Below are 11194 nucleotides of genomic sequence, written 5' to 3'. Positions count from 1 at the left end.
TTTTATGTGTTAACTGAAAGTATCACAAATTTAAATTTATAAATATTGTTCATATATAGTTTTGTGAAAAATAAACAATACTCCCTCTATTTCAAATTATATGATGTTTTAGACGGTTTATGTTATTTTAAAATACAGTATAACCTCTTTAAATTAATATCTCTATAAATTAATATAATTTCATAGTTCCAAATTGAATTTGTGGTTCAATTAGTATCTCGATAAATTAATAATTTCTATAAATTAATAAAAAATTATAGTTTTGGTGTAGTCCCAATATTATTAATTTATAGAGGTTTCACTGTATAATATGTTTGGAAGTTTTAAAGTTAATTTTTAATTTACTGATAACAGTTTAACCTATTAGATTTTATAGTCATTTCTATAATTGCTAATTGGTTGAATAATTTTAAAATTATATATTTTTTTAAAAAAATTAGAGGAAAGTAAATTTTTAATTTTTTTGTTCAATAACGTAAAATAGGCATGGGTATTTGACCTGATACCCTACTTCACACCGAACTCGATCCTAAGAACCTGAACTCAAATCCGAATCGAAATAGCAAAATATTTGAACGGATATTGAATTAAAAGAGATTGGATGTTCGAATTCGAACTGGTAATATCCGAACCCAAATGGACATATGTATATTCAACTTTATATTTTTATTTTACTTCTCTCATGCTATTTAAAATAAGTATATTGGGCTACATATACTTTAAGATCATAATATATATATATATACAAAAAAAATAATTTGCTATTCTTTTAAAATGCATGTCAACATTTTTGTTTTATACATTAACAATAGTTACATCCAAAATTTAAAAACAATAACCAAATTAGTGTTTTTAATTTTTAAAATGTTATCTCAAAATCTATTAATCATTCTATGTATTAAAAAATAAAAAAATCAGTTAAGTTTAAAGTTGTATTTTTAAATACAAGAAACTTGAGAAATAAATATTTTAATTTAAAAAGAAAAAAAATATCCGAAAACCTGATCCGAAATAATCGAACTGAATCCAAATCTAAAATACAGGAATATAAATGATTTCTATACTCGTATAACAAAACATTTGATAATCTCTGACTGAATCCGAACGGGTACCTGTACGTTCATCCCTAGTGTAAAACATCGGTGAAACGGAGGGGAAGTGAATTTACTTTTGAATTTCCTTAAAAGAGTAGGAAATAAATAAAGTTAATAGCGTTCTCTCCCAAGCGCATATACCCTACTTTTATATAGTTGCATAGTTCTTTTTATATACTGTATAAATAATTTATCTCACTCTATAAACACTTTGAAGAACATCTAGTTGTTGTTAAGAACATCGAGTTGTTGTCGGATCGATCTCTTTTTGTCTGAATTCTTCTCCGTTTTAGATTCCAGGTCAATCACTTGATCGGTTCTACTTTTACTGCTGCTAACGAAGGACCTTCTCCGTGATCAAAGTTTTTTTTTTAATTTTATTTTAATTCGACGAAAAAGTCTTTTCCTTTTTTTTTTAATTCCGACGATGGTTTTAGCGGCGAAGCAGACTCTCTCCGCTAAGATCGGGTTCTCCAACCCTCTTTCGCGACAGAACCCATCTACCTCGCTCCTCCAACGATCCTCCCTCTCCGTCTCGTTTCCATCGACGGCCATTCCAATAAAACGCGCCGTTTTAGCCGTCTCCAAGCCTCTGCACCTCTCTCCCATGAGAGCAAAGTCTCCGGCGAGATGCGAGGCCTACGAAGCCGACAAATCGGAGCCTCAGCCGATGGACGACGATGCGGCGGAAACGAAGTCGGAGGCGGCGAAGAAACTGAAGATCGGAATCTACTTCGCGACGTGGTGGGCTTTGAACGTTGTCTTCAACATCTACAACAAGAAGGTGTTGAACGCTTACCCTTATCCCTGGCTTACCTCGACGCTCTCTCTCGCCGCTGGCTCGTTGATGATGTTGATCTCGTGGGCTGTTGGGATCGTTGAGACTCCGAAAACCGATTTCGATTTCTGGAAAACTCTTTTTCCGGTAAGTGGGTTGTTGGGGGAAAAGAAGTAAAGGTGGAAACTTTAGGTTAGAGGTTGATGTTTGCGATGATGGGTATTGAGTCTTATGGTCAAATTTATTCAGATCTTTGCATGATTATTTGTTGTCTTTTTCTTACCTGAATGATATGCATAGTTTTTTGTTTGCTTCCTCAGTGAGAGAAGATGTCTTTTTTTTGGCTGTGTTTGTTTCTTAAGCTGCTGTTTTTTTGTTATTTGTTATAATTTATGAAATTTCATAGCAAAATTATCAGACTTTAAAACAAACATGTTGTACTTTAGCTTCTACTTTCTAGTAAAGTTTAGTCTAGGTTAAAGTATTGAACTTTTTTGATATTTTTGGTTGTACTAAGAGTGGTTTTGGTTGGAATGTTTAAAGGTTGCTGTGGCACATACCATTGGACATGTGGCTGCAACGGTGAGTATGTCAAAGGTGGCGGTTTCCTTCACTCACATCATCAAGAGTGGTGAACCAGCGTTTAGTGTTCTTGTCTCGAGGTTCCTTTTGGGTGAAACCTTCCCTTCTTCCGTTTACCTGTCCCTTATTCCGATCATCGGTGGTTGTGCCCTATCTGCCCTTACTGAGCTTAACTTCAACATGATTGGTAATATATATTCTAGATCGTGATGTTTTTTTGTATTTATAGTAATTGGGGTTAAGAACTAAAATGAATCTGATATTAGGTTTCATGGGAGCGATGATATCGAACTTGGCTTTTGTGTTCCGTAACATCTTCTCAAAGAAGGGGATGAAGGGAAAGTCTGTGAGCGGAATGAACTACTACGCTTGTCTCTCCATGTTATCACTCTTGATCCTCACCCCCTTTGCAATTGCGGTTGAAGGACCTCAGATGTGGATCGATGGCTGGCAAAAGGCTCTCTCGGACGTCGGACCTCAGTTTGTCTGGTAAACTCTTTTAAACTCAAAAGTATCGTTTTGACCTTTTTGTCCTGTTAGATGCAGTCTTGTCCTATTCCTAGAATATCAAGTTCTTGTTCTCATCTTAATTATTAAGAGTCCTTTGGGTCTCTGTCATGATTAGGACAGTGATTAGCTTACTCCATTTAATATTTATTTTCTACCAAAATTGTAGGTGGGTGGCTGCGCAGAGTGTGTTCTATCACCTCTACAACCAAGTGTCTTACATGTCTTTAGATCAAATCTCTCCCTTGACGTTTAGTGTCGGTAACACCATGAAGCGTATCTCAGTCATTGTCTCCTCCATCATTATCTTCCGCACCCCTGTCCAGCCCGTTAACGCTCTTGGAGCTGCCATTGCTATCCTCGGAACCTTCTTGTATTCCCAGGTAAACCACACAACAAAGAATTATTAAAATGACTAATACACCCCTGTTATCCATATGCAAATAACCGTCTCTTGGCTTCACTTTACAGCCACATGATGCCACCCTTTAGCCATATGGTTGAGCTAAATTTTACTTCTTCGACATGCTCAAGGATCAAAAACTTGAATTCCTCGTCCTGATGTTACCTTTATCATGTTTTTTTCTTCTGCGTGTCGTGCAGGCAAAGCTTTGATCGGGCAAGATATGAAGTGTTCCAGTCCGATGTTGAGCTCGTTGATTTCGGTTAAAACCGGGGGAAAGAGCTTAATGTAGATACGTGTCCACAATAATGAAGAAATGATGAGAATGAAAAATACAAGGTTTAGTGTGTTGTAGGCAGTTTTTATTTTAATTGAGCTTTATGGATTTAAGTGTGTGAATTTGGGGGGAATGAGAAGATTATTACCTCTTTGTAACTAAAGTGGGAAATACAAATTGCCCCCTTGAGAATAAAACAACTCTCTTCGACTAGGAGAATTATATAAATATTTATAGAGAATAATTTCATGATTAATCTCGTTTATATGTACAGCATGTGTATGGATTCAGTTCATATAGTTTTCAGGTTCATGATCTTATTTATTCACTGAAACACTGAAAAAAGCAAAACGAAAAATATTATCAAGTAAAAAAAAAAGCAAAGAACATTCTCTAAGCAAGAAAATAAAGAATATATTTTTCATTCATCAAAGAAAGATTAATTATTTAGTAATGAATTTTGATACATAAGATCATTAATGTTGATACTTGGGAATAAAGCAGTGGCATTAGATTTGGTTCAGGGGGTGGCAGAGATAGAAAGAGACATGTCTCTTGGGTTTTCAGAAGAGGCAGTGATAGGTTCACTGAAGAATATACCGAGGAAGATTCTCTCTGTAGGAAATTGCATTTCTCTTATTTAATTATTCATCAACGTCACCACTTTATTTTTTTAGTCGTAAAAATCACAAGCTGAACAACATGATAATAGCAGATGGCTATATTGTAAAAATGCGAATATATGTTTCTAACAATTGGACCCTTTTCTAATGAAGTGATAGCAACACGTATTATAACTTCGTTATCAGTAAAAATGTCTCAGGGTTTAAAAGTTAATCAACACGCTCTTTTGGACTAATGTGGCATTTTTTGAAAGCTAAGAAGTGTGGATTGCATAGTTAGTTGGCAATAGGGTGTCATATGTTTGAATGGTTAATAGATTTTGTATTAATAATCAAATGAATAAACAAGCTTACAAGAACTAAAAAATCATCTAAACAACATTGTCGAAATAAAATCATTTTAATAGAAATGTAAGGATGTCTAACGGTGATCTATTCTGAAAAGAGGTAGTTCAAGACAATCTAAGTGGTAGTCAGGTTGACAATCTCCAAATGTGGATGGTCGTTAATATGAAATGGTGTTTTTGTACGATTTTGACTATACATCTATTTATATAAAGTTGAGCTTGATCTCTCCTGGTGATGCCACATCAGATTCCATGTCACAAACTCGAGTCTCCAGAAGCCGACACCTGTCCAAGACCATAGTACTCTGCGTTTCATTAATCTGTGATACCAATTGATTCGGGCTTTATCTAATTTTTGGGCCTTCTGTTACGTTTGATTCCAGCCCACATACGAACAAACCTCTTCCTCTCAACCTACATTCCATCGTGTTCAATCATTCTAGGGTTTCTCACAGCCTTGGTCCTCGGTCGTCTTGGATACAGATTTTGTTTAAGTCAGCCCGACGATTCAGTTCGCTGTGGATCCAATACGTCCTTTGGCTTTCTTTTCGTCCAACGAAACTACACTAATGGATCCATTGCATTAATCATGTTATTAACTCCTTCAGCCACGATCTCTACATCAATATATCGTCATCTTCTGAAAGGCGGTGTGTCCAGGGGGTATAAAAACATATGCTTTCCTCCTCTCAAATTTGAGAGTTTCGCTGAGATCCTAAATTTTCAGTGTTGTTCTTTAGAATCGTTACCGTTTATGACCGGAGCATTCAGAGCTTGATACGGCGGCGTTGGGCCTTTACAGGACGCAGCAGGGCTTGAATTGCTTCATCTTGGAGGCGGCAAGGAGTTTTGGCAACTAATGAAGCTAACTTCCAAGAACGCCAGTGGTTTCACGTCGTTGCTTGAGCTTCCGCTGACACAAGCAGTGGAGCTTCTCCATTTCAATGATTCGTCATCGTCTGTTCAAGCCGGAATCAGTTTACATATCTCCACCGCGGCTTCACTCTTACGGGGCATTGACTTTTCCTTCTAACTCAGCCTCTTGGAGGGCATAGCTCGCTCCTCGGTGATTGCTCATAAGCTAGGTACCTTCTACTCCGATTCTAATCTGGATAGAGTCAACACCGAGCCTGGTGAGACAGATTCATCTCAGCCTTTGGTTTCTGATCAAGAGAAAATAACTCGACAAGAAGGTGAGACACAATTTATGTCTTGTTAACATTTGATCACGCCAGTGATTGATGAATCCTTACTGATGATATAATGACAATATCATCAGTAAGCTAACCAACTTCGTAGAGGTCAAGGAGACCATTACTCAAATCCCGACTGAGCTGTTTAGGTTCTGCAGATTCAACAAATTCATAGCGCTGCTAACGCAAACACTAAGTTACGAGGTCTATGCTGTTTTAAATATTTTCTTGCTTATCCCATATGCAGATTCTCATTATTGTCATTTTCAGAACTGAGTTATATGTTCTCTAATGTAGTGGTAGCAGAAAGAAATGGGAGTATATGTAGATATTGTGTATTTTGTAGCTCGCTTAGGAAACAAGTGATATATTGTGTATATATATTTGTAGTAGCTTTTCTAATTAATAAGTATGAGACTCAAACTTTTGTAATCATCTTTTTGGAAGTTTGTTACGTAAGAAACTTTTCCATCGGCTCAGACTCGCTAGAGCTTTGTTTACCATTTCTATATTAACATTATTTTTCTTTACTCCTATGTCAAAAATCTCACTTTGTTTATAGTGAGGGTGATGCAATCATATATGGCTTCGGGTTTCCATTTTGGTGGCGTCTTTCTTTGGCAAATAGTAATATCACCTTGATTTAAAACTCATCTCTGTTTTCTAAGTGATTGTACAAGATCCTCATTCTCTGTTGTAACTTGAATGATGAATCTTAATAATTAATCAACTCTCGATAACCACAAAATAGAAACACCAAGTTGTTGTCAAAGTTTTTGATTTTCAGACTAAACGGAAAAAAACAAAAAGAATGACAAAGTTGGTTGTTTACATGGCATCCAAAAATGCCACCGAAATTCATACCTAAAACCGAAAACGAACCTTGAAATTTCGTTGTTTGTATGACCCATCAATAAAAAAAAATATTTTAAATATTTTCCAAACCTATTGGGATAACTCCTTAATGTTTTGGTTTATATGTTTGCAAGCCATAACAATACAAGTCTTCTCCTCACTCAAGTTACAAAATGGGAATTATAAAACCGAAGTAGTAGCACATTAAGCAAGATATTGCTAAAGTTAGAAGAAGTTTATTACTATCATTAGTATAACTAGAAAACAATGCTCAAATAAGCTTTTACAGTCAACATCGGTTTTACACAAGAAATTGTCGGTTTAAAATTGATTTTTAGGCTATATTTATTAGAAAACCAGAAATTCAACCTTATTACTAATGAACCAGTGATTGGAAGTTGGATATCCTTACATCAAACATGTCAAATCAAATGGAATGATAAAATAACAGAATAACCATATATTTCTAAATAAATATTGTTATCTCATAAATGCATCTTACCGCTGATAATCCATACCTTCTCATATTTTTTATAAGAATCAAATTTTATATAAAACAAAATAAATCAAGTAAATAACATAATTAAAGAAACTAATTGATGGTAAGTGTTGAAATGACAAAAACTAGATTTTTATGTCATGTTTAAATCTTATAAGAGATTATATTCCAATATATTTGGTTGTAAATATTTTTCTAACCTATATAAATAAATTTTAAAAAACAAAAATGACTAAAAAAGATTTTTTTTTACAATAATATTTGGCTAATAAAAAACTATACAGAAATGTGCAAAATAAACAAAAAGTTTACGCTAGGAATAGACTTCAAATCTCTGCAAATCATATAAAAAAATTAGTATTTTTGGTAATGAAAATACAAATAGTACCAATCTATAACAATGGACCTTCCAAATCTCGACAACAAAAATATTTTGGTAGCTGATTTTGAACATAGAAACAATTATGAATTTTTTCTTCCAGAATTTGAAATCCTATGCTTAAAAGTTAAAGACCAAGCAAGAAATGGTCTAGAGCTCATATTTGTTCATAATAAATAATAGAGTTTATTTTATCAAAACCGAGTATCACCCAACAATAAACTTAAGAAATGAGACCGATGATCATCAGGAACAACATTCCCAATCCAGGAACACCATTTCCAGCCCCAATTGGATAGCTAATGTTTTGATTGTCAATTTCTCACCAAAATTGAGATTTTCTTTTTGGAAAATTATGCAAAAAAATCTTACGGCTTGCGAAAATCTCAAAAAGAGTCATATATATTAATTGTTAGATTCAAATTATTTAACTGAGAATGACATAATAACTCAATCATGGTGAGACCATATAAGTAAAAATTCAAAATAAAAGTTACTTATAAACAAACAAATTACCCAACAACTTAAATTAATAAAATAGTATATCTCATACATTTCTTGCAAATGTAAATCAAAAACACACATCACAAAATCATATAAAAATAATAATCTAAATCACAAGTAAAGTATATCCCGCCCGAAGGGCGTGCCGACCCTAGTTCATTGAATATAACAATTCCTTTTGTAACAAATATGATTTGTCAGCTAGTGAAGCCAACTTATTTATATGGACTGAACATGTTTTGGGCCTACTAGATTAATAAGCCCGGTGCTAAGCTCATCTAACAAGAAACAACTTGATTTTTAATGAATACACACGGACTCTCTTGTTTTGTTGGCTTCAACTTATTATCGATCGTGAGTGTTAATACTTCTATCTTATTAAAAACCGTAACATTATAACTTCTTCTAGGTGGATTTTTAAAAATTGACCTCATATATTTAAATTAAATATCTCATTCTTTATATATAATATGTACCATAGTCTAACTTTGCATTGATGTATTTCCTTAAATACAGTTCTTCTTTTTGTCCATATTCCATATATGAATTTTACATTTATTACAAGTCGATTTAAATAAGATATATACTAAGAATACTAAAAATATTAATCGTTCTATAATTACCCTATACAATTCCTTTTAAATTGATCAGTAAACTTTCATTGGCCATATTAATTTTATTAGATAAATCATAGACACATACATAAAGATATGACTATTCTTATAACTATGTTGAGCCTAATCTACTTTATAAAACAAATAACACATAGTTTCATATATTGTATAGAATATAGTAATATTGTATAGTATTATACTTATACAGTAATACTAAAAACAAACCAAACTGAAATATAATATATATCAAAAATACTTTGAACCATTACACACAAAATATATTAGACCTCAGAGATCAAATTCATTTTGAAATTACGTAATAATTATTTTAAAAAATTAAATTTCGTAATGTACAAAAAACATAAGTTTTATATAAAATTTTGTGTTACAATAAAAAGACACAACTCGCGATTGCAAAATGTTATTTTTACATACGAAAGACAGTTTTGATATTGTTCTTTAAACACAAAATTGAATATACAAACTCGATACTACATAAAACTAAATAATATAGAATACATTTTAAAAATAAAACCCGTGCGGGTGTGCATATGTTTATATAATATATAAATATATTATGTTACACATATTTTCATATAAATAATATCCCAATGTAAATTTTGTATGATAAATGTTGAAAATACAAAATATATAGCACTATATATTTTAAATAATATAGAAAAAATTACTTTACGTTATCATCAAATTTAAAAATCAAATTTAGTAATTAAACACATTGCTTATTTAAACACATTAGTACACATTGTTATTTATCAAAATTTTATATTAATACACATTGCGATCATGTATAACATTTAGTAAAAACAAAGATAAAAAAAAAAATTGACTCCCGCTCGGTCGAACGGGTCATGATCTAGTTAACGATTATACATAGTTAACAATTCTCTAGTATTTAATTGACTTACTCTTCATAGTTCGGTGCAAAATCATCGTAGATTAGTGTTCATTTTCCTAGAAAATAAGATCGAGCTAGACTATGCAAACATCATTTACTATGTGATAGATCTAGACTATGCAAACATCATTTTGAACTACCTAGAAAATAAATATTGTTTTAAACAGAGAGTAGATTGATTGTTGTTTTGTGCATAGAAAGAATGAAACTGATGCACACCAGTCATAGACATTCTCTCTGTTTTTTTCAAGATTTCGTTTCGTTTTGTTGAATTGATAATGTTAGTATTTATTTGGCTTTATGCTTTGGAACATGCAGATTTGACAAGATAAGCAGCAAAGAGATTCCATCCACTGTGGTTAATGAAGATGACAAGGTACTTTAAATCCTGTATTCCTTTTATATCTACATTTAAATAGCTCAGTCAAAGCACTGTTACTACGAAAATGGGACATTAGTATCTCTATGCTATCCATTTCAAGTAAAAGATGGTCTCTTCTTTACTGTTATATTTCTCAACAAGTCTCCTTGCAATAGATTTTTTCACTCCTACTGCAGCCTGAGGGCTTAGTAATGATCTTAACTATCTTAGTGCTTGTCCAGTTTCCGTGTCTACCAAGCTCATGTAATGCTCTATTCTGAGCAACTGAGTCCTGTATCGACTGTATATTGTGTGGAGCTAGTTTGTTTATATGGTTGAAGTTTCTTTTGCCATGATTACTGTATATATTACTAAATCAATCTCTTAATATATTCACGATGTACTGTAACTTTTCAGTAGTTGTGTACATGTTTCATTATCACCGTTCCTGTCATGTTTTGTCAATTCATTTTGCATGATTGATTATGCAGGTTTTAGAATTTAGGGACATAACTCCCCAGGGTCCTGTTCGCATCCTCATTATCCCAAAAGTGAGGGATGGCTTAACTGGCCTCTCTAAGGTAACCTAATTCACTTACACCTCTCAAATTTTGAATCCTCAAACAAATCCAAACAAGGTTTAAGCATGAGAAATTGTTGGACTTGAGATCACACACAAGCTAATAAAGTGTATATATGGTTATGCTAATGCAGGCTGAGGAGAGGTACATCAATATCTGGGGCCGCCTTCTCTACACTGCCAAGTTTGTAGCAAAACAAGAAGGCCTAGATGACGGTTTCAGAATGGTGATCAACGATGGTCCTCAAGGCTGTATGTATTAAATATATAGATTTTACATTAGTAAATAAAATAAAGGGACATCTGTTGAATGATGCTAACTACCTTCTTGTGGGGAATTTCAGGTCAATGGGTGTATTCAATTCATGTTCATCTCATTGGAGGACGCCAAAGGAACTGGTCTCCTGGCTAAAAAAAAATTCATCTACTAGTGATTGTTGTCTTGTTTATGAAGAGGAACCGCCATGAGTTTTTCCCACTGTCTTCTTCTGACTTTATAAATATAAAAAGTTTTGAGACATAACTTTGTATGATCGTTATGCTAAAGAAACCTTGTTTTATGTTTTGAAGAGAATATTTGACTGTTGCCTTGAATCTTTTGAGAAACCAGAAAGCCCTCTCTTTAAGGAATACTAGACACGAGTTCATGAGCATCTATACGCAAATAGATATTTATTATATT

At 33.1% G+C, this 11194-nt stretch overlaps 2 protein-coding genes across 2 annotated transcripts; both read left to right on the top strand.

Moving 5' to 3' along the window:
- Window positions 1-1226: 1226 nt before the first annotated feature.
- Window positions 1227-3897, top strand: LOC108823336 (glucose-6-phosphate/phosphate translocator 1, chloroplastic). Its single transcript, XM_018596516.2, has 5 exons — window positions 1227-2019; window positions 2416-2641; window positions 2721-2943; window positions 3131-3344; window positions 3565-3897. Exons 1-5 carry the CDS (start codon window positions 1522-1524, stop codon window positions 3574-3576), a joined length of 1173 nt encoding a protein of 390 aa, XP_018452018.2. The 5' UTR covers window positions 1227-1521; the 3' UTR covers window positions 3577-3897.
- Window positions 3898-5470: 1573 nt separating this feature from the next.
- On the top strand, window positions 5471-10924 carry LOC108824689 (14 kDa zinc-binding protein-like). The gene is made up of 6 exons (XM_056994714.1): window positions 5471-5568; window positions 5650-5820; window positions 9890-9947; window positions 10424-10513; window positions 10647-10764; window positions 10857-10924. Exons 1-6 carry the CDS (start codon window positions 5471-5473, stop codon window positions 10922-10924), a joined length of 603 nt encoding a protein of 200 aa, XP_056850694.1.
- The last annotated feature ends 270 nt before the right edge of the window (window positions 10925-11194 follow it).

This window comes from Raphanus sativus, chromosome 9 (genome assembly GCF_000801105.2).
Source record: "Raphanus sativus cultivar WK10039 chromosome 9, ASM80110v3, whole genome shotgun sequence".
Lineage (NCBI taxonomy): Eukaryota > Viridiplantae > Streptophyta > Magnoliopsida > Brassicales > Brassicaceae > Raphanus > Raphanus sativus.
The sequence above is the reverse complement of the archived record's forward strand: the minus strand, read 5'-3'. Positions and strand labels throughout refer to the sequence as shown.